Raw genomic sequence first — 23,791 nt, 5'->3', positions numbered from 1 at the left:
TTTAGAGAGGGACATCATGCTGGGTAGAGTAGAGGGACAGCGCAGGAAGGGAAGACCTTCTACGAGGTGGATTGATTCAGTGACTGGGGTACTCGGGATGGATGTGTCAGAGGCAATGAGATTGGCACAGGATCGAGCACAGTTTAGCGCTGTTGTACATAGGGTCGCTATGAGTCGCAAACGACTCGACGGCACATAACAACAACAACAAAAAGTATGTGTATACGATACATCTCAGAAAAAAACAATTTCTTTCTGTCTCAGAATCTGTTATGGATATGGTTTCGGAAACAAGAGGGATCAACTAATCTTGAGACTCTAGTAAAAATGATTTTTGCTTATAAAACTTCTCTAATGAAAGCTATGAGGACTGCAGGTTGAGAGCTTTTCTCTCTCCTTATGTCTTGATTAAAGAAAGGCTTGAGGAGTTCATTCTGTTGCCTGACACTTTCCTGTTGGTCAGAGAAATTCCACCTTCATAAATCCAAGCTTTTTCTTTACCTGAAACTAAACCCGAACCCACTGCCAGTTGTTGATTGTGACTCCTAAGATGTAAGTAAATACTATTTTCTTAATGGTCAAGGCAGGAAAAAGAAAACAAATTATAGTCACATCAGTGGAGTCGGTTCTTACTCGTAGCGACCCTACAGGCCACAGGAGAACTGCCCCGTGGAGTTTCCCAGGCTGTACATTTGAACAGAAGCAGACCGCTTCATGTTTCTTTTATGGAGTGGCTGATGGGTTCAGACTGTTGACACTGAGGTTAACTGCCAAGCACTTTCACCACTATGCTGTCAGGTTCTTTGGAGAAACAAGAGAAAAGCAAATAACTGAACAGACAATGTCAAGAGTTTTATATTTCATTTTATCTTCCTTCTCGCTTTGTACTTTCCTACTATAGCTTTGTCAAAGCTGTCTTTAAAAATTGAATTTGTATTTAATTTCCTAGTATGTATAACATTTAGAGTTGTTTTGTACCGCTGAGTTGAAACTGACTCATCGCTGACCCTCCAGAGGATTTCCGGAGGCAGTTTAACATGTGAGGACATGGCCTATCTTTCTCCCACCAAGCAGCTGGTGGGTTCAAACTGCTTGCCTTTGGGATGGCAGCACATCTCCTTAACAGGAGGCCACCAGAGATTCTAAAAAATTTATAGAGTGCTCATAAATTCAAAGTGTTTTTCTCTAACCTTATAATTCAGTACAGGTAGGATGTTTAAGGGTTGTTTTTTTTTTTTTTTTTAAATACTAAGAAGAAAAGACCTACTGATTGTTAATAGAAACCTGGTGTTCATGTAATACTAGTACATGAGGCAGACATTCTCTTAATACTATGATGATATTGCTTTTATTTTAGTGTCAAGATTGGGTGCATGTATGGAGAGACTTCAGAAGCGAACATTAGATCCAGGTTGAAGATCTTAAGTTTTGGTTTCCTGATAGAAACTTTTTAACTGAACTTTAACATTCTGGGGTTCATTAGTTTGACAATACTTACTGAAGCATGGATGTTACAAAATGTGCCCACACTGTATAAGTAGTATGATGTATTAAATTCTTCTTGTCTAGGAATGCTAGGTTAGGGATTAGAACATTAAAGATGGGGCATGTTAAAGCCAGAACCATTGTAATGTGGTGGAGATGGAAAGCTCAAATATTTTTCACAAAACAAATGGGAAGACTGTATTCTGTGAAAGGCAGAAAATTTGTAAGACTCAGAAAACCAAGATAGACCTTTCCAACTTCTGGATCTTACAGAGTCTCTCACGGTACATGTTTTAATGTGGTGCTGTCACCTGTATTTTAACATAGCTAACTGCTGTGAGAACTTACAGGATTTAATTGGTGCTTATTTTCCGTCAGTGTATATTTCACCTTTGTTGGTCATTTGTGAGGCCTGATTTTTAACAATGCTTTCTCGCTCTTTTTGGGAAGCATATGCTTGCAAAGCAAGGATGAACTAATGAATGGCCAACAATCTTTTCTTTTCAGAGCCTTTTCTCCTCCTCTAGTTGCTGTTAAACCCCATAGCTGACCCTTTGTTGGGCTTCCAAGGCTGTAAATCACATGGGAGATGACTTCTCATCTTTCTCCCAAAATCCCTGGTGGATTTGAACTGCCAGTGAAGTTCTGATTTTGGGTGACTGGCATTACTCTCTATGGACTAGCCCATCAGAGCGCTGTGTCAAAGCCCCATCATGCAGAAGCCAAAAGTCTCCACACTGTCATTTCAGAGATCTCGGAACTGTTTTGAAGGAATTAAGTAGCATTTGGAATCCCGAGGTCACGGAACTGGAATTGGCATACAGGCCCGTTGACCCTAGTTCACTCTAGCAAACTGCACATTTAGCCATAGGGTGCTTTTATTTCGAGTGACAATTGTAAACTTCAAACTTCCCATTGTAGGGTGATTCTGGCTTAATACCTCGGATCTGTGAAGGGCTCTTCAGTCAGATAAATGAAACCACCAGATGGGATGAAGCTTCTTTTCGGACTGAAGTCAGGTAGGACCTGTGGCCATGTGATGCATCCAAGGCTGTTATTTAGCTTCATTTTAGGCACTAGAACCTGGATAAGATCTTTAACTTTCTAAAGATTCTGCTTTTATCCTTTTGTGTCTCTGTGGAAGTTAGTAATCAAGGCTAAAACATTTATATTTTCAGTGACTTTTGGGGCATAGAAGTATCTCAACTTGCTCAGTAACTCCAATATGGTATGCTTATATGAAATAGAATGAGCTTTTGTCTTTTAAGTATATCAAATATGTTTATTTTGTTATTTGAGCTGAATTAGAGCTGTATCATTTCTTATGCTGCTGCTGGTGGTGTTTTGTACTGTTGAGTTGGGACTGATCCATAGCTGACCTTCTCATAGATTTTCAAAGGCAGGAAATACCACAGGAGGAGGAGATTGTCCATCCTTTTCCCATGAAGCAGCTAGTGGATTTAAACCATGTAGAATTAATAAAATTAATTGATAGCTTGCATAGCTCTGGTGACTTTTTCCCTCCTTGAAATTCCATGTAGGTAAGGTTTGGCCACCATGGCCAAGTAGGGTTTACATGTTTGTTTTACCCTATTTGGATTGTATAGCCTTGGACGTATTATTTAAATCACCCTGAATCCCTGCTACCTAACCTGTAACCTATAAACTGAGGGTTATAGTTATAACCTAGAATGTACAAGCCTCTGCCTCCCCTTGGTTTAAATTGTAGGGTTTAAATGAGGTAATTAGCACAGTATGCATACGTAGTACCACATATACAGAAAGTCTATTCTATTTTTAATGTTGTTGCTAGTGGTACGTGAAAATTTTTTTTTCTGAATTAAATTATTTTTAAAATTTTAGCTACTTAGAAATTTATAATGAACATGTAAGAGATCTTCTGAGACGGAAGTCATCCAAAACCTTCAATTTAAGAGTCCGTGAGCATCCCAAAGAAGGGCCTTATGTTGAGGGTAAGTGTGGATATTTCTTAACACCATACTAGTTAGAAACTTATGTGAAAATAAGGCTTTTAAGAGGAAAAAAATGTAACACAGTGTAAGATTGGAAAATGAATTTTTAGTCTTTCATTATATTAAAAAACAGTATAAGCAGTCACTACATAGTATTCATCTAATGAATACAGAATTCCCTGGTGGTCATTGATTTCTCAGGGTTTGCCCGTAGGTTTTCTCTGACTTTAAGAACTCTGTGAACTTGTTTCTAGTATTGTCAGACAAGATACATGAGCCTTCCTCCTGTTTTTTAAATGGAATTGCATTTTCAGATTTATCCAGACATTTGGTTCAGAATTATGGTGATGTGGAAGAGCTGATGAATGCAGGAAATATCAATCGGACAACAGCAGTGACTGGGATGAATGATGTCAGCAGCCGGTCCCATGCCATCTTCACCATCAAGTTTACTCAGGTGAGGACAGCTGGACTATGCCTGGGTTTGTGCAAGTTGATGAGCACTGGTGAAGGGCTGATAGTTGTTGAACAAAAGGTAGCAGAGGAGACTGGCCGTCTTTCTGCTGGTGGTGTTAAAGTTGGATTTGGGCCCTGTGCTGAGGTTCTCTGAGTTTACACTCATAATAATCTGAAATGTCTTGATTTGTACCCTTGGGAAATTTTTAGTAGGCTTAAAACTATTCTAGACATCAATAAATGTGTTCTGTGTTTAAATTAAGCTACAGTTTTCATTGTTGCAAACTCTATGGGAAATGATAGATTTCAGTGAGACTGCTGGAGGCCAAGGTTAGTAACTCAACGTGTCACTTCTTCACTTCATGGGGCTCAGCACAAAATGGTGATTACAATTATTAAAATGATATTAAAAGAGAGTGAACATTTTTAAGTGCTAATACAGGAATTCATTATAATCAAGAAGTGGAGAGTATGATGAATGTGTGTGGAGATTGCTGAGGGGAAGGAAGTAGAACTGGTAAAGGCAAAGAAAGAAATTTAGAATCTGTTCAGAGCTTACACATATGCAGTCTTAATCTGTGTCATTGATTAAACATGTGAAATACATGTCACCTCCTGGCAAAAAAAGTAGTGTTTTATTGGCAAGAGGAATCAGAGAGCAAAGTAAATGGAAGATTCTCTGTGTGTCACTCAGAAGAGTGCCTGTTAAACTCTGTGTCTCTTTGTTTTTGATTTACTGCAGTTTGACTAGTTTTTCTTCTTCTTAGTTATAAATGCCTATATCTTAAGAGGTTTACATTTGTATCTGAATTTTGTATTTCTGTTTGGCATTTTAGGCCAGACTGTAATATGTAAGTTAAAAGCCCTGGGGAAAGTAAAATTTTGATATAATTCAGAAGTAAAGATTATAGTACTCAAGATGATGTTGTTGTTATGTGCCACTGAATCGCTTGTGATTCATAGTGACCCTATGTACAAGAGCCCTAAACCCTGCTCTATCCTGTGCCAACCTCATTTTCTCCAACACACCTAACCCCATTACCCCAATCACTGAATCGATCCATCTCATTGAGGGTCTTCTTCTCCTGCACTGTCGCTCCACTCTCCCAAACATGATATCCCTCTTCAAGGACTGGTCCATCTTTGCAACATGCCCAAAGTATGTCACACAAAGCTTCGGAATTCATACCTCCAAGGAGCAGCCCGGCTTCACCCTCTCCAGGACAAACTTGTTTGTACTCCTAGCAGTCCATGGTATATTCAACACTCTTCTCCAGCACCACAGCTCAAAGGCATCAGTTCTCTTTCTGTCATCCCTAGTCACTGTCTAGCTCTCCAATGCATAGCATGCAATAGCAAAGACTAAAGCCTGGATCAGGTGCACCTTAGTCTCCATCCTGATGTCATTGCTCTTCAGCACTCTTGAGAGGTCCCTGACAGCTGACTTTCCCATGCAGTTCATCTCTTGATTTCCTGGCTGCTGGTGCCAAGAGTGTTGACTGTGGAGCCAAGTAAATTAAAACTTGTTAACGATCTCAGTCTCTTTACCATCCATACTGATGCTGCCAATTGGCCTAGTGGTGAGAATCTTTGTTTTCTGGATGTTGAGCTTGAATCCATATTGAAGGCTGCAGTCCTTGACTTTCTGCAGCAAGCACTTCAAGTCCTCTTCAGTTTCAGCAAGTAGGTTGTGTCATCTGCATAATGCAGGTTGTTGATGAATCTTCCACCAATCCTGATGCCACATTCCTCCTCGTATGGCTCAGTGTCCTGGATGATCTGTTCTGCCTACAGATTGAAAAAGTATGGAGATAGGACACATCTTTGACAGACCCCCTTCCCATTTTTGAACCATGCAGTGTATCCTTGCTCTGTTCTGATGACTGCCTCTTGGTTCAAGTATAGGTTTCGCATAAGCATAATGACATTTTCTGGGATTCTTGTTCTTCTCAGAGTCAGCCACAGTTTGTTGTGATCCACACAGTCAGAAGCCTTTGCACAGTCAATAAAGCACAGAGAGACATTGCTCTGTTACTCTGCTTTCTACCAAGATCCGTCTAACATTAGCTATAATACCCCTAGTACAATGACCTCTTCTGAAGCCAGCCTGCACATCTGGCAGTTTTCTGTTGATGTGTTGCTCCAGTCATTTTAGGATAATTTTCAGTAGAATCTTGATTACATGTGATATTAATGATACTGTTCTATAATTTCCGCACTCTGTCAGGTCACCTTTTTTGGAATGGGATATAGACTTTATTTTTTTAATTTTATTCATTTTAATGAACATTTACAGAGATTTTGGATTTCCATTCAGACTTTTAAAACAATTTGTGAGACACAGTGTGTTACCATTGAATCAGAGTCGACAGATCTCTTGGCTGATTGTCGCTGTTTGTCATCCCTTGCCTACACTGGGTGTGGGGTGCTGTCTGGCAGCAGGACTGATAGCTTTCTTACACTGTTCTTTATGGAGTGCCCCTCAGTGCCAACTGTCTGTTCTGTGTTCTGCCACAGCCAGACACAGTTAGCTTTTGTTGAAAATGACTGATTTGCATGATAGAGCAGTTCTTCTGAGTCACAGGTAGACTGCTGAAGTAGTGAATTTAAGTTTGAAAGTTTTGTAATCAGTATAAGGGATGATGAAACAGGGACATGAAAAACAAACAAGAAAAGCTATCTCGAGAGGTCCCAGTGAGGAGGAGAAAATAATTAAAATTTGCATCATAAGCAACATCAGAACCTTTGTAACCTTTAATTTTGCTTTTATATTTTACCACAGGCCAAATTTGATTCTGAAATGCCGTGTGAAACTGTGAGTAAGATTCACTTAGTCGATCTTGCTGGAAGTGAGCGAGCCGATGCCACAGGTGCCACTGGAGTTCGACTAAAGGAAGGGGGTAACATTAACAAATCCCTCGTGACTCTTGGAAACGTCATTTCTGCCTTAGGTGGGTGTATACTGTCTGCTCCCTCTTTTTATTCCAAGTGGTACTGTATTGTGAAGTTTAATGCTTGTATAATAAGTGGAGATTATATCCTCAGGATTTCTAGAACCAGTGTTAAAGGGGTAAACCCCCCCAATTTTAATAATTGTCTCCTCCTCCCTTATTTTTCTTCCTTCCTATAGCTGACTTATCTCAGGATGCAGCAAATCCTCTTGTAAAGAAGAAACAAGTCTTTGTGCCTTATAGAGATTCCGTGTTAACTTGGTTGTTGAAGGATAGCCTTGGAGGAAACTCTAAAACAATCATGATTGCCAGTAAGAATTTTGACTTTTTTTATCAACATTTGGTGCTTTGTGTGAATTACCTGTATATATTTACATCAAAAGGGCTCACTAGGCTTAGCTTAAATAAATAAAAAAAATAATAATACTGGTTTTCACTCTTGAAAAAAACCCACCTGATATAGAGCAGACTGTAGTGTGTTGTTAACTGCCTTCCCCCCCTCCTTTCCTATCCCAATTCTTGTATTCTTGGTTATGGAAACTGTAATAGCATGTACAGTGTTCCTTGGTTTCCTTTGCTGAAAGTACAAGATAACTTCCCTCCACCCAAAAATTGACTGCCATTGAATTGATTCCCACTTATATCAGCCCTCCATCAGATTTCCGAGGCTGTGAATCTTTACAAGAGGAGACTTCCCATCTTTTTCCTGAGGAGTACATTTAAACTGTCGACCTTGTGGTTATCATGCATGAAGCCCTTTGGGCTCCATAGAACTACAAGATAGAAGCTTTTAAATGGGTCAACACATGATGCATTTGAGTTCGCTCTAACTTAGGACAATCTTATGTACAACAGGAAATAGTGTCTAGTCTTGTACTATTTCCATGGTGTTTGCTATGTTTGAGACCATTACTGTAACTCATTATAGCGATTCAAAGTAAAAACAACACCCTTTTTTCTCTGTTTAAAGCAGTAAATTAGTTTGTTAATTCCAAACTAAACAAACAAAAAAATAAGGCTCAAAGTAGTTCTGAAAAGAGCAGCATACTGAAAACTTGCAAAAAAAGGAGATAAGTTTTGAGGAGAACTCAGAAAGTACTTTCTGTCCTAATCCCCTCCTCTCTTTCTCTTCTGTTCTCCTTGTACTGTTTTTTCCTCTGCCTTGTACCATCCCCATGCATTAACTATGGAAGTGAAGGAACTACCCTGGGATAAACACTCTGATGCAATTGTATAAGCACCTAAATCTTTAAGTTTTGTATAGAAATGAGGGATAGTATTAACTAAAACTGTAGAGAGGAAGCGAATTAATTAATAAACTGATGCATCAAAAATTACCATTCTTATATAATAGAGCAAACAGGGAGAAAAATCAAGAAAACTTCCTAACCCACAGTCAGACAGCTTGAGAGAATGAGTCACTGTGTCTTAGAGCCCAGGACCATAGCCTTGGAGGACATCCAGGTCAATGAACATAGAGCAAAATCCACAAAGAACATAGTCTATAAAGACACTGTTCTTCATCCTACTTCATAGCTGTGAATAGCAACTGTGATCTTAAAAACTTGAAAGTGGACATCCAAGGTCCACTTATTGGACTCATCTCTTTTGTAGCAAAGAGTGAAGAAAGTCAAAGACTACTTTAAAAGACTGATGGACAACGTGAACTTCTGTCTCCATGACGCTGAGGCCAGAAGAACCAGGTGGTGTTCTGCTGTCCCTATTGACTTCTCTAAAAGGGATCATAAAAGACCCCTGACAGAGAGGGGGGGGGGAAGGGAACAAAAGTAGAAATTATTAAAAAAACCAAAAAGCACAATAAACTTACTGGTCAGATAAAGATTTTAAGAGACTCTGAGACTGTGCCATCAAGCCTGGAGCTGAGCTCACCCCTGGGACTCAGTTTCTGGTCGAACAAGATGATCAGTATTCTAGGATTCTAAGATGATCCATAATACCAGGGAGAACTACACTCCTTAGAACAAGCTACCATACAGGATCAAAAAGGCAGCATTTATACAGGGATTAAGTAAAGACAGCAGGAAGGATAGGAAAGAATGATGACTGCAAGTGGGAGACAGAGGAAAAGTGCTTTTAGAGTGTGGGGATTATAGTTAGTGTCATGAAATATGCCATGCATGTATGAATTATTGATTAGAAACCAATGTGCTCTGTAAACTTTTAATCAAATCACAATAAAAATGTTATATATGTTATATATATTGTTTGTTGTGTACCATCAGATTGGAACCAACACATAGCTGACCATCTGGCGGGTTTTCAGAGGCACTTAACCACATGGAAGGAGATTGCCTATCCTTCTCCCATGGAGCAGCTGGTGAATTCGAACTGTGCTTCTTTGGGATTGCTGTGCAGCTTCTTGTCACTAGGCTTTTTCTCCTTTGGGTGTTTACAAAGACAGTAGACTTTGTCAGACACTGAAGAAATGTTTGAATGCACTGGTGGCATAGTGTGTAGAATGTATAGGTCGTCTAACTGTAAAGTCAGAGGTGTGAACCAGCCAACTGCTCTGTGGGAGAAAGATCAATGGGAACCCCCATCAAGGGTGTTATGATTTTAGATTGTTGAGAACAGTGGTTTTGTGAGGGGTTTTGTATTTGTTTTGGCTTCTTTATTTGCTTTAGTTTTGGTAAGTACAAACGGTGTTGAAATCTTTATATTTAACAAAAAGCATGCTCTTTACTATAGTGAGGTGTCTGATGCATCATTCTAGAATTGCTTAGATGGCTCATTCTAGAAGATTTAAGAAAAGCAAAATGATATAGTGACCACTCTTTCCTCTAAATCTTGGAAAACTTTTTGTATTTATTACGATAGCAATAAAAATTTAGTCTGTCCTTTTAAATGACAAACCAGCTTTTGTTAAATGAAACACAGAAGCTAGATAAATTAATCTTTGAATACATTCTTCACAGCCATTTCACCTGCTGATATTAGTTACGGAGAAACCCTAAGTACACTTCGCTATGCAAATAGAGCCAAAAACATCATCAACAAGCCTACCATTAATGAGGACGCCAATGTCAAACTCATCCGGGAGCTCCGAGCTGAAATAGTCAGACTGAAAATGTTACTTGCTCAAGGCAATCAGGTTGTGTGTTTTATTTTTTTTTTTCCCTCCTGAGATTTGTGGATAATATTTAGAGTAACAGCATCTATTTCTACATTATAATGAAGCAGTTTTTTCACTTATAGTATTAATTTGAGTAATTAATAAACAAATGTAAACAGAAGTACACTAGATACCAAGTAAGTGCTAAGTAGAGCTTGCATGTGCTAGCAGTCTCTCCTTGATGTCTGCGCCTCACTGGCCAGTGCATTTCTTTCTTTTTTTTTTAATTTAATTTAGTTTATTTTTCATTTCAATGAACATCTACAGAGATTTTGGAATTCCGTTCATTCATTGTTGCACCCTTCTCCCCGCACATCCCCCTCTCCCCTCCCCCCGCTACATTTCTTATGTACTGTGGTGTAAGAGTTTATCCATTAAACTTAGAATGATTAATTATCTAATACTTATCAATTATGGATGGAGTTTTAGCTTGTAAGGAAATTAGTAGCATAATCTCCATTACTGGAAATACATTGAGGTGCTCTAAGTAATATTTAAAATTCTCCTCATGCATTTGAGGACTTGAAAATGTGTTTTAACAGAGTGAAAGATTTGTTTGAACATCTTCCTAAATTTCCATTTCATTATAGAAGTGATTATGGCAATTTAGTGGCAAGTTAGGTATTATACCTCTTGAGATTCAAGAGAAGCAGCCTTTCCTTTTTATGCTTTACGTAGTGAACTTATTTATAAGCTGTGTAGTTCAATTCTTTGATGAGTGTTGCTGTTATGTTCTGTTGTGTAAAGTTGGAACCGATCTATTGCTGACCCTCCAGTGGGTTTTCAGAGACAGTAAATCACACAGGATAAGATTGCCCATTCTTCTCTCAAGGAACAGCTGGTGGATTTGAACCATGTGCCTTTGAGTTGGTTTCGTAACTCCTGATCAATAAGCTGCCACCACTATTCATATAGAACCTGTGAGCAACAGGTGTGAGCTTTACCCTCTCCTGCAATAGCCTCGTGATCCCCCATATGCTTGATCTCATTGGTGCGGTCACTGGGCCAGGTCATCTGTTTGAGGGACTTCCTCTCACTGATTCCGTACCTTTCCCTTGGAACAATGTCTTTTTTCTTAGACGTGGTGACTCCTAACAACATGCCTAACGTACGTGAGACCAAGTTTCACCATCCTTATCTCTAAGGAGCACTGTAGTTGGACTTAGCACAGGATAGATTTGTTTTATTCTTTTGGCAGTCCATGGGATAGTTGGTATACTTTGCCAGCTACAACTCAAAGGCATCAGTTCTTCTGTCATCCTTCGTTATTTTCCAAGTTTCATATTTTTATACAAAGGAATTGAAACATATTATGACTTAAATATTTTTTATAATTTTTAAAAATTTTATTAATTTTAATGAATGTTTACAGAGATTTTGGATTTCCATTCATTCATTGTTGCATTTTTCTCCCTGTCCACCTCTCGCCCTAATTCTCTCATCTCTTTGAAAAGTAAAAGAAAAATTCTTTCATTGGTATACAATTCACCCCCCTACCTCCCCCACCCCTGCACTGAGTACACTCCACTATGTAACCTTCATTCTGGACTCTTGTCATGACCATAATACCCAATCATATATCCCTTTTAAACAGTTCTCTCCCTCATCTTTTTCAATGCAGTTACATAATTCCTCCAATTTTTCTCAGTCTCACCCCAACCCTGATATAAGTCCCATTCTACAACAGTGGCACTATGCAGTATTTGACCTTTTGTGACTTAGATATTTCACTCAGCATAATGTCTTCCAAGGTCATACATTTTGTATAATATTTCATGAGTTCCTTGTTTTTCAATGCAGTGTAATATTCCATTGTGTGACTGTACCAGCACTTCTCTATCCATTCATTTGTTGATGGGCACTTGGGTTGTTTGCAACTCTTTGCTGTTGTGAACAAGTAGCAATAAACATGGGTGTGCATTATGACTTACCTCTAATACGATTTTTTAAACTGGCATCAATACTCTTTAGCACTTTGGAGAGGTCCTTGACAACAGATTTCCCCCCAAACACAACATCTTTTGATCTTTCTACTGCTGCTTATATATGGCTGTTGATTGTGGATCCAAGTAAAATGAAATAAATGACATTCTCCATCATTCTTTTCTCCATCTATCATAATGTTGCTGTTTGAGCCATTGGTAAGGAGTTTTGTTTTCTTGTTGTTCACATGTTACCTATATTGAAGGCTATAGTGTTTAATCTTCTGCAGCAAGTACTTTGAGTCCTCTTCTCATTCAGCACATGTGCTTAATGCAGGTGTTTGATGAATTTTCCTCCAATCTAGATGCCACACTTTTCTTCATATAATTCAGCTTTTCAAATGATTTACTTGGCATACAGATTGAATAGGTATGGAGAAAGGCTACTGTCCTGACACACACCTTTCTTTATTTTAAGCTGTGTGGTATTCCCTTGTTCTATTTGGACTGAGTGCTTCTTGGTCTATGTATAGATTTCACATATGCACAAATAAGTGTTTTAGGATTCCCATTATTCTCAATACTTTCCAAAATTATTATGATCCACATAGTAGCTGCCTTTGCATAATTACTAAAACAAATATACATCTTTCTAGTATTATCTTCTTTTAACTTAGGTCCTTCTTACATCAGCAGTGATATCTCTTATTGCGCAGACTCTTCTAAATCCAGTTTGAATTTCTGGCAGTTCCCTGTTAATGGATTGGTTGAGCATTTTTGAATAACCTTCAGCAAGATTTTACTTGTATGCAATATTAATTAATATTATTGTATAATTTTCACACTTTTTGGATTATCTTGTACTGAAATGGGAGCAGATAATTAATTTCTTCTAGTTAGTTGATTAGGTAGCTGTCCTCAAAATTTGACATAGATTATTAAGCACATGGAGGGATGTATCTGTTTCTTGAAATACCTCAGTTGGTATTCCATTCGTTCCTTCTGTGCAGCTTGGAAATTTTCCCTCAACACCTTTGGTTCTTGTTCACATGCTGCTTTTTGCAATGGTTCAAGTGTTAATCAATTCTTTTTGGTGCAGTAACTATGCACCATCTTTTTTATTTAGTACTTCCTACATCGTTCGGTATTTTACCCATAGAATTTTTAAGTGCTGCAATTCAAGGCTTGAATTTGTTCTTCAGTTCTTTCAACTTGTGAAATGATAAACATATTATTTCCTTTTGGTTTTCTAATGCCAGCTCTTTTCTTCCCACATTTCATTGTAATACCTTGTTTTACCTTCTTGAGCTACCCTTTGAAATTTTCTGTTCATGTCTTCAGCATTGCTTCTTTTTGTTTTGACTCTTATGTGTGTTATGAATAATCATAGTTAAGTTCCAGTAGATTTTTGTAAAAAAAGCACATCTTTGATAGAAAAAGTCAAAGACAACTTTTTAAAATGTCGAATGTAGATTGAAATTGAGAATAAAACAAAGGTACATTTTTTTCTGCTTTCATAACCTGTGTGAATAGTTGGTATAAGTGTGCCATTTAAAAAAAGCCTTCAAATTCTACCCTTTTGTTTAATGCAAAGTCATAACTAGAGTACTGGTTTCCATGTCTGACTGTTCTGTATTTAAAGCTCTTGATATTCCATAAATGAATTGGCCTGTGAAAATATGTACCACATAAAAACCTCCTTGAAGTTTCTATGTCCTGAAATATATCTGACAGATATCTCTAAGAAGATGACAGTTAGCAGTTGACAAAAGTTGTTCCTTGTACTTTTAAACACCTTTACAGGGGATTTGACTTCTTTGTGTAAAGCTTTCTGTGTGAGTGGAATTTGTCAGGATGCATAATCCAATTGGATGTGAAATCATTAGGCCTGCAGGGGAAACCAGTCCTTGGGGAAGGACATCATGCCAGCACAGAAGAGAAAGACCCTGGATGAGATGGATTGACACTTTGACTGTGGCAATGGGTGATGGTGTGCCAGAGATAGTGAAGTTGGCAAAGAATGGGGCTAGGTTCAGAGTCATTGTTCAGTTGTAGTCGACTTGATGGCACATAACAACAACATGCAGCTTATAACAAGAAATAAAATAATCATTGTTGTTATATGCCTGGTTTATAATCTCTTTTTACAATATTTTTAAATATTTAAACATTTAAAGGTAGTTTGTTAGGTTCCTTGAGTATTATATGTGAGAGAAGGTATTTGGAAAATTTTAGGTTTAACTCTTTGCATTTAACTTTTTATTAAGTTTTGTGAACAAGAAAAGAAGGAAGGATTAGCCTTTTTGAATTAAACTGTATCAGTGCTGGGAAACAAATTATTAGAGAAAGCTATTATTTTAATCATAATAGAAAAAAAATGAAAGTGCCTGTAATTTCATTTTCATGGATCTACAGTTAATAGCCATGGTAGTATAGTCACACTCAAGAAATTAAAAGATGTTTTGGGGAAATCTACTGCCAAGGACCTCTCCAAAGTGCTAAAAAGCAATGCTATCAGTTTAAAGACTAAGGTATGCTGAATGTAAGCTATGGTATTTTCATTTGCTTTGTGTGCATGTGAAAGTTCGACAGTGAATCAGGATGACAGAAGAAAATGTCTTTGAATTTTGATGTTAGCAAAGAGTACTGAATATCCCATGGATTGTCAGAAAAACAAATCTGTCTTGAGGAAGTACAACGGTGCTCCTTAGAATCAAAGATGGTGAAACTTTGCCTCAGATACTTTAGGCATGTTGTCAGGAGGGCCAGGCCTTGCCAAAAGGTGCTTTGCTGGGAAAAGTAGAGGATCAGTGAAAGAGAGGAAGACCCTTAAAGAGATGAATTGGCAGAGTGACTGGAGCAATGGGATTGAGCATGTGGGTGATCATGAGCATTTTGGAGGGTAGGGTAAGGTTCATACCTGCTATTCATAGGGTTGCTGTGAGTTCTGGTGGACTTAATGGCATATAACAAAAGTGGTCTTAATTTAGTACTCTAGGTAACTGAATACGTAAGAATAGCCATACAGTGGAGCACTATGGAATTGTTAAAAAGAATGAAACAAAGAAGGTAGTAACTGAGGAGGGAAGGATACAGAGGCTTCAGAAGCACTCCTAGTATTTCAGTCCTTAGGCTGAGGGGTAGGTATGTGGTGCTCACCACTTGCTTCCTGTTTCAGTGTTCATACTCCATGTGTGTCAGGGTAAAACTGAACTCCACGTTTTTCAGTGACTGAATGCCAAGCCTTTACAATTTGATTTATAAACTTCTGATTATTCTGGTCATATACAAGCATCTTTTTGAGTTTTAAATTGACTTTTTCACTCCATTGTATATCTTGGGGGAAAACTCAGCACATATGAAACTTGAAAATGAATGCATTTCATTTGTGTGTATCCACGGATAAATCTCAAAAGTGTGTAATTGACTAGGACTCACCTTTTTTTCTTTTTTGACCTTTTGAGTTTTGGCCTTCAGCACATTATTTCTTCAGGAACTCTAGGGGTTAAGAAAATTTTTAATATTGCTGAAATCTAAATTATATGTTTTTCTTTGTGGATTTATTTTATATATGCAGGTTAAGTGGAATGCCATCATTTTGAATAAATGTAGACATGATTTGAAAATGTAAATAATATAATATTTATGTGATAATATACTATATTCGTGGGGAAAAATCTTTAAGTTTTTGTTATTTACTAATTGGTGATCTGTTGTGGTTTTTTTTGTTTTAAATTTTAGATTGCCCTCTTAGACTCCCCTACAGCTTTAAGTATGGAGGAAAAACTTCAGCAGAATGAAGCTAGAGTAAGTGATGTTTTTGGACCCATTATTTTTTTAAAATAATAACCTTTGTTATATATTGAATTATGTCCCTTTAGAATACCTGGTATCTCACCTCTATCCATCAAAGAATATAATCTCTTTTGGAAATAGGGTATCTTTGTTAGGTTGATGAGGCGATATTAGTGTAGGGTTTGCCTTTATGTCTCTTCTATAATATGAAAGAGCAGATTAAGCAAGAAAGCAAGTACAGAGGAGGGGAAATAGATAAAAGCCATTTGATTAAGGAATCTAAGGCTAGAAGCTGAGACGAGACAGATCCCTTCCTTAAGAGTAGAAAGACAGAAGAACATGGTCTTTCCCTAGAGGGCCGTAATTAAAACTTTCTGTCCTTCTAAACTGTGAGAAAATGAATTTGTTCAGTACAGCCACCCACTTGTGGCATTTCTTTTACAGCAATAGTAAATAACTAAAACAATTATTTTGAGTATATATTGTTTAGTGCTCTTAGTTGAGACTGGCATTCTTTAGTGATCTCCCTGCCCCTACCTTGGCTTTTTTTTGTTTGTTTGATTGTTTCTTCCATTGTATGTGTTGATTTTATGTATCAGATCACATTATACATGACTTAAGTGGGATTTGTGTGTGATAGAATGGCTGACTACAACTGCAGTCCATATACTTGTCCTGGCAAAGCAGGGAGACTAGGTTACCTGAGCAGACAGGTGTCCTGGGTCCATGTTGAACATGCCTTTAACTAGAGGGCTTCCTGTAGATTACCAGTCACTGTGGTGCACTTTGTGTCATCCTTTTATTACATTTCCCAGGAGAAGTGCAGCACTAGGAGGTCAGATGCTTAGATTCTCTTAAACTGAATGACAAGTGAAGCTGGGAGGGAGAGTGGCGTGATGAACCTGAGCAGAGCAGAGCTCTAGAGATGTGGGGACTAATGCCAGTGTTTGAGCATTGGTGATTTTTGAAAACTAGTGTTTTTTTTTTTAAAGGCCTCTGTGAAAAGAAAGGAGACATTAAGAACAATTTTTGGAGTTGATTTTGTTTACCATATTGAATAGTTAAAACAGTACAAGAATGCATTCACAATTTGTTCTGCTATCATTAGTAGCAGACCAGTTATAAGAAGTGGAAAGTCACCATTGTCCCATTTGTTTGATCTGCTGTATGACTCCATGATTTCTAATATCAGCTGTCCCTCCTTCATCCAGCTCCCCCACTCCTCTATGGTCCTTGGGTTCGCTGTCTTGTTGGAAGGGCTCACAGAGACTCCATCCGTGTCAGGGGAAGCTCTCACAAGTCTGTAGGGGATGCAGGCCAGTGTTGCAGAAGCTGGTGGGTGGTGCAGTTAACTGCTGTGTCCCAGTGTCCCAGGATAGTGGGTATCCCAAAAAGAGAGCTAGCATTGAGTTCCCATGAGCTATGTTACTAGAGTGGGGCTTGTATTCCATCCACCCTAATCCTATTTCCTTGCTACAATGAATAATACATAAGTACAAAATAAACAGTCAATGGCTAGGAAAGACGTTTTGAACAGTAAACTTTTTTTTACAGTTTTTTTTTCCTTGTTGTGTACAGAAGGAGATTGCCTCTCCTTCTCCAGCAGAGCATCTGATGGACTCAAACCATATCCCTTCAGGATTGAGGTGCAGCTTCTTGCCACTAGGGCACCAGAGCTTCCCCCCCCCTTTTTTTTTTCTTGTTGTGAACAATAAATTTTGACACCACAGAGGGGAAAAAAAAAATTCTGTTGGTAAAATCTCTTACAAATGTAAACTATTAAGGATAGAGTTAGGCTATAATTAGGAACTTGTTGACACTTCCTTCAATAATTACGCTGCTAATAGCGCTAATGAAATTAGTCTTTTAATCCTTATATTTCTCGTAAAATTTTGTATTTAGTGCTTGAAATTTTAATTTTGAGTGCTATTAAATATCTCAGTATAGTCTTAAATTGTTTTTAAATAGTTTTTGGACCACCTAGCAAGTTAATTGAAACTAATAAACATTTTAATTTGAACATATTATACATGCTGTGATAGAAATGAGTGCTTATCTTGTACTGAATATTTTCTAGTTTTATGTAATATATTGCAGACCCTTATTAGCTGCTTACCATCTACTTGACTATAAATCTCATTACCCTGATAGCCATTGTATCCCAACATTTATAATTTTTACTAATATTGTTATAAATGAAAGTGATTTGATTTAAATTCATTGTTGAAATAAATCCATAGCATATTTGTAATTTTTAGCAGTTAGAATTATTTGAGTTTGGAAGAGAGTGAGTGACTTAATTTATTCAGTGAGAACATGTCTATTGCTTAAAGGCAGAATCATTTCTTAAAGGTTTTCATATTTTCTAATAGACTGTCAGTGAGAATCTATATATTAACTCAGTAGCGTAAACTAATAAATTTAGCACACCAGTCTTTGCCCGTTCTGTGTGGGAAGATATCATAAGATTATTTCCCTCATGAGCTTAAGACCATAGTCGTGGGAGACATCAAGATCAATTGACTCAGCATAGTCTATGTAGACAATTTTCTTCATCCTCCTTTGGGGAATCTTCTCCAGCAGAGCATCTGGTGGATTTGAACCAGGCACCTCTGGGATTGCGGTGCAGCTTCTTGCCTGGGGAATCTTAAAAGCTTAGATGCATCTAAGGTACTTCTGTTGGCTTCTTTGTATCCAGAGAACAGCAGAGTGAGGAAACTCAGAAACTATTAGTCCAAAGCACTAGTGGATCATGTGAACATTAGCTTTTATGACCCTGAGGCCAGAACAATTAGATGATGCCAGCCTCTGCTGTTGCTGCTGTGTAAGAGATTACAATGGAAGATTCCTGAGAGGAAGAGGGAGTGTGGCCCAAGCCCACAATTATGAAAAAGATCAGGTGTGTTTGAGAAAGACTGATGGAACCCCCCAAGACTGTGTCCCTTAGTCATCCCTTTCATACCTACACCTAATCTCACACTTCCCAGCCAGAAAACAGACCCACCTTGCAGGACTGGCACAATCCTTGGGTCGATCAGCGGCACAGGATCAGAATGGCAGTATTTACTGAGGATAAAGGTCAGGAGGCAGGAAGAAATAGGAAAGAAGCATAAATAGAAACACTGAGAAAGTACAGAGAGTGTTGTTATAGTGAGGAGAGTCTAGTGAAATGGAAAAATCATTTGTCATGGAGCATGATATAGATGAATTGTTGAATAGAAGGTGAATTAGCTCTGTAAACTTCCACTCAAATAACAGTGAAATATGAAAACAACGCAACAAATGATTTCTTATTAGAGTTCTGTGAGGGTGATGAAATGAAGAACTGTGTGGTGCAGTGGCTGCATTCTTTCATATCATGAAATACAAACAGATTAAGTTGGAAAGTGTTTCAGTCTAATTTCTTTGGCTTTTCACCAAGGAAATAGTAGATTCTTTCAATATTTAGTAAAATCAGAATCATTATTTTAAAAAGTGAGATTTGAAATGGATGGATTTTCTTTCTCTGCCTTTTAAAAATTCTCAAAACCAGAAACCTGTTGGCGTTGAGTTCATTCTGACTCTCAGCCACCATATAGCACACCTGTGGGTGTCTGAGGCTTGAGCCTTTATGCGGACATCAGTGGTGGCACAGTGTTGTGCACTGGCTGCTAACTAGCCACTCTGCAGGAGAAGGAAATGGCAAGTTCAAACCCCATCCACTGCTATAGAGTTGATTCCAGTTCATAGTAGTACAAGTGCAAGTGCCTCATGGAGTATCTAAGATGGTAAACCTTTTTGTTTTAATTTTTATTTTATATTGATTTGCTTACAAAGGTCCTATGCATTGTGTTTCATTCAGTCATTCCCTAACGTAGCAAACCTTAGGGGTTTTGTAGTATATTTGTAAAAAAATAAATTGTATAAACATTAAAAAAAAAAAAAAAAAAGCAGGCCGCCTGCCTCTATCCCATGGAAATGCAGTGGGTTCGGACAATCAGCCTTTGATTCAGCAGACATGTGCTTTCACTTCTGCACCAGAGGTCTTCATAAAGATAGCTGCTTTGGAACACCTGAGGGCCATTCTAGTCTGTCCTGAGGGGTCACTGTGCTTTAGAGTTGTTGCTATGTCATGGGCTCTGGTAGAGGTAAGGAACAGACCTTTCAGTTAGCAGCCTTCAGTGTGACCACTGCGTCGCCAGGACTTCTCCTTTTCTCTTCAAATAGAATACCACCATCAAGTTGATTCCATCTCACCGCAACTCTTCACATTTCCAAAAGCTCAAAATTCAAATTCACTGTCATCTTGTTACTGTACGCTCACAGCAATGCTCTATCAGATTTAAGGTTCTATGAGTTGTAACAGCAGGAATCTGTCCCTTTTCCTCCCACAGAGCTATTGGTGGATTTGAACTGCCCCAAATTAAAACAATTAGCAGAGGAGTTCACTACAGATGTTTACAGGGGGAGATTGGGATTGACTGGTGAATTCAAACGTCTGGCCTTTTTAGTTAGCAGTCTGACTTAATACCCACTATCTTTTTTCAGCTTTCTTCTCTTTTAAACTTTCTTAGCTCTCTTTGCTTCTTTCTTAATTAATTACTTATGATGTGGCTTTGAATTGGTGCTCACTGACAGCGACCCGGAGAGCTCTTGTGATCTGGTAGGGAGGGTATTGCACTGCCAAACTAAAGGTGGGTAGTTTGACTTAACCAGCTGCTTTGCAGGAGAAAGATGGACAGTTTCATCTTGGGAGATTTACAGGCTCTGGAGGCCAGCTGGAGAGTCAGCTATGACTTGGTTCCAACTGGACACAGTGAGTTGAATTGAGATAGTCACCTTGTGTGACAGCAGATGCCTTCAGGGTTTCTTGGGCTGCAACCTTTATGGGATCACATCACTAGGCCTTATGTTCTCTGTAAAACTGCCTACATAGGCTTCAATCCAGTGTTTAACCATTATGCTACTGGGGTGGATCATTGAAAAAGTTTTAAGAAACTATCCAAACAGTTCTGCTATCTTTGAGAAACAATTTTCAGTTGTTCTGTGATCCAGAATTGGGAACACTTTTACTCCCAGGTTACAGCTGACTGGAAAGAAAATTGTTTTGTAAAAAATTTTGCTTTTATTACAACATTGAATTACAGAACCACCTTATTAAAAATGAGTGAGATTTGTAAATTTTATTGGTTAGTTACAAATGTTAATTATCTCTTAAAACAAAGCTGTACCACCTAAGGTGATTTAACCAGCACAGTGTCTAAGTACAAAGAAAGAGAAATGAGGGTTTCTTTGAACCTATAGTTAAGGAGCTCTGGTAGCATCGTTCATAGTGTGTTTATATTATGTTTACATTCCTGAGATTCAAATCTCCCAGCATCTCTGAGGAGAAAGATGGACAGTCTTCTCCCATTAGGATTTAGTCTCAAAAATGTAGTGGAGAGTGGCTGTGAGCTGCATCAGCTCACCTGAGGGTGACTGTGAGCTGGCAATAGCTTCTGAGGGTTCCAGTGAGCTGGTATCCGTGCTTCTGAGGGTGGCTGTGAGCTGGCATCAGCTCACCCGAGGTGGCTGTGAGTTGGCATCAGCTCACCTGAGGTGGCTGTGAGTTGGCATCAGCTCACCTGAGGTGGCTGTGAGCTGGCATCAGCTCACCTGTGGGTGACTGTGAGCTGCCAATAGCTTATGAGGGTTCCAGTGAGCTGGTATGAGCACATCTGAGGGTGGCTGTGAGTTGGCATCAGCTCACCTGGGGTGACTGTGAGCTGGCATAAACTCACCATAAGGGTGACTGTGAGCTGGCATCAGTTCATCTGAGGGTGGCTGTGAGCTGGCATCAGCTCACTGGCAGTGAGTTTGGTGGTTATTTTGCTTTGTTTGTTTATGGTATAGTTAGAGGCCTGGTGCTACAGTATGTATTGAGTGACTAACTGAAAGGCCAGCAGTTTGAACCTAACAGCTGCTCTGAGAGGGAAAGATAAGGTATTCTCTTCCTGTAAATGTGATAGCCTTTGGACCCCAGAGCAGAATTGTTATGAGTCAGAATCCACTCAGTGACATTGGATTTTTTTTGGTTTGTAGTATAGTGAGGAAGATGAGTTTCTTTTTTAAAAGATTGTGATTTTAGTGAAAATTTACAGAAAGGTTAGGTTTTCATTATTGACTGATACACATTTTATACATTCCCTCCTCCTTTATATTTCCCCCTGTTCACTTTATCATGCACTACTTGTTCCAGAGTGTTAATTCACACCATATGATGTCTAATCATCTATTCCTCTCTATAGTCCTTCCCTTCCCCTTCACTAGTGTAGTGTTTGTTATCTACCCATTCTTTTCCTGTTCTCCTCCCACACCTCACCTCAGTTCGTCCTATTTCTATAATAGCGATCTTATGCAGTATTTGTTCTTTTGTGACTGAGATATTTCACTCAGTATAATTTCTTCCTGACTTCATGTTTTGCAAGTTCTTTGTTCTTCAGTGCTGTGTAATATTCCATTGTGTGATACAGGTATGTGCATTGTTCATAGTAGTGAAAAGAGGAAAACAGCCCAAGTGCATGTCAACAAATGAATGGATAGACTAATTAATTTAATGGCTGTTGTTATCCTTGAACTTGTAATTTTGATTGATAGTTATGCTGGCATAAACCACTGGGAGCTAACCCAAAGGACCTAACTCTCTACAGTTTTCAATCTGTCAGGCACTTCAAGAGAGACAAGTGCACCCCTGGGTGATTTACAGCCTGAGAAACCTGGTTCAGGGCCTGCTATGAGTCAGTTCTAACTTGATGGCAGTGAGTTTGAATTTTGACCAAGGAAAAAAGCTTTTACTTAAATAGACCCCAAAACTCATTATTGTTGAGGCAAGACTCAACCCTCTGTAGCATTTCCAAGGCTGTAAATATTTAGAAGGGGAGACTGTCTCTTTTTCAGGCGGCAGCTGGTAGATTCAAACTGCTGACCTTTCAATTTGTAAGCATACTTTCTAATACACTACTCCTTTACTTACCTGCACTGTGAAAATGATGTCTAAGACCCTCGGCAACTTGACAATTTTGTATCTTGTTCCTTTGTGTGATCTGCTATAAAATACAGAGTGAGGATAACTTGTCTTGCTGTGTATTTGGTAATGATTCTTTCAAGTCTACTAAAAAGAAATAGAGAACATTCTTCCATAAGGTATAAGGGTTTGCAAATTTATTAGAAAAAAGATATAATTTTTATGGAGCAATCATATGTACATATTTTTCCTTTTAGGTTCAAGAGTTGACCAAGGAATGGACAAATAAATGGAATGAAACCCAAAATATCTTGAAAGTAAGAACTATAAAAGGTTTCTTTTTCTCCTCTGATGGTTTAAATAAGTAAATCATTTTTTCCATCTGTTCAAACATGGCTATTGTATTCTTTGCTTAAGGTAAGACTATTGGAGCTGGTTGGTGACTTTGGTAATGGGATGTGGTAGGGCTTTTAGTATGAGTATGAATGAAAGAGAATAGGAGCTCTTAGATTATTACTGTGTCTATTGTAGCACAAAAAGGTCATGTTGATCTTGGACATATTTGCTTTCAATTGTTGGAGTTTCATCATTTTTGACTCAGCAGATATTAAAACTCCAATACTAGTATGCCTTTCTGCTTCTGTTAAATACAGAATAAAAGCTATACAATAAGTAAAGACAAGAGTTCCATGTATTACTTTTCAAGGTTTCCTTGCATAGCATGGCTAATTTTTGAGAATTTCCAAATTAGAATTTTCTTTTAGAAGTTTCTCTTTGTGTCTTGAGGGTGACACAGTGATTGCATCTCTTTCAGCTTCATTGTGAAAGGTAGTCAGTCATGTTGTTTGTTGTTGTTATGTGCCGTCGAGTCATTTACGACTCATAGCGACCCTATGTACAACAGCCCTAAACCGTGCTCTATCCTGTGCCAGTCTCATTGCTTCTGACAAACCCATCCTGAGTACCCCAGTCACTGAATCAATCCACCTCGTAGAGGGTCTTCCCCTCCTGCGCTGTCCCTCCACTCTACCCAGCATGGTGTCCCTCTCTAAAGTCCTGTCTCTCCTTACAACATGTCCAAAGTATGTCAGACA

General features: G+C 38.4%; 1 protein-coding gene across 2 annotated transcripts in view; it reads left to right on the top strand.

The window, feature by feature from the left end:
- The window catches only part of KIF16B (kinesin family member 16B), a 385,768-nt gene that overhangs the window by 14,448 nt on the left and 347,529 nt on the right, over nucleotides 1-23,791 (top strand). For both annotated transcript variants that reach the window (XM_006894757.1, XM_006894756.1), the window contains exons 4-11: nucleotides 2,407-2,504; nucleotides 3,349-3,458; nucleotides 3,773-3,915; nucleotides 6,697-6,865; nucleotides 7,045-7,176; nucleotides 9,802-9,977; nucleotides 15,662-15,727; nucleotides 22,955-23,014. In XM_006894757.1, coding sequence (XP_006894819.1) covers nucleotides 2,407-2,504; nucleotides 3,349-3,458; nucleotides 3,773-3,915; nucleotides 6,697-6,865; nucleotides 7,045-7,176; nucleotides 9,802-9,977; nucleotides 15,662-15,727; nucleotides 22,955-23,014 — 954 coding nt within the window. The remainder of the gene's footprint in view (nucleotides 1-2,406; nucleotides 2,505-3,348; nucleotides 3,459-3,772; nucleotides 3,916-6,696; nucleotides 6,866-7,044; nucleotides 7,177-9,801; nucleotides 9,978-15,661; nucleotides 15,728-22,954; nucleotides 23,015-23,791) is intronic.

The sequence above is a fragment of the Elephantulus edwardii genome, unplaced genomic scaffold (genome assembly GCF_000299155.1).
Source record: "Elephantulus edwardii isolate Elephantulus edwardi_28Jun2011 unplaced genomic scaffold, EleEdw1.0 scaffold00150, whole genome shotgun sequence".
NCBI classification, from domain to species: Eukaryota; Metazoa; Chordata; class Mammalia; order Macroscelidea; family Macroscelididae; genus Elephantulus; species Elephantulus edwardii.
The sequence above is the reverse complement of the archived record's forward strand: the minus strand, read 5'-3'. Positions and strand labels throughout refer to the sequence as shown.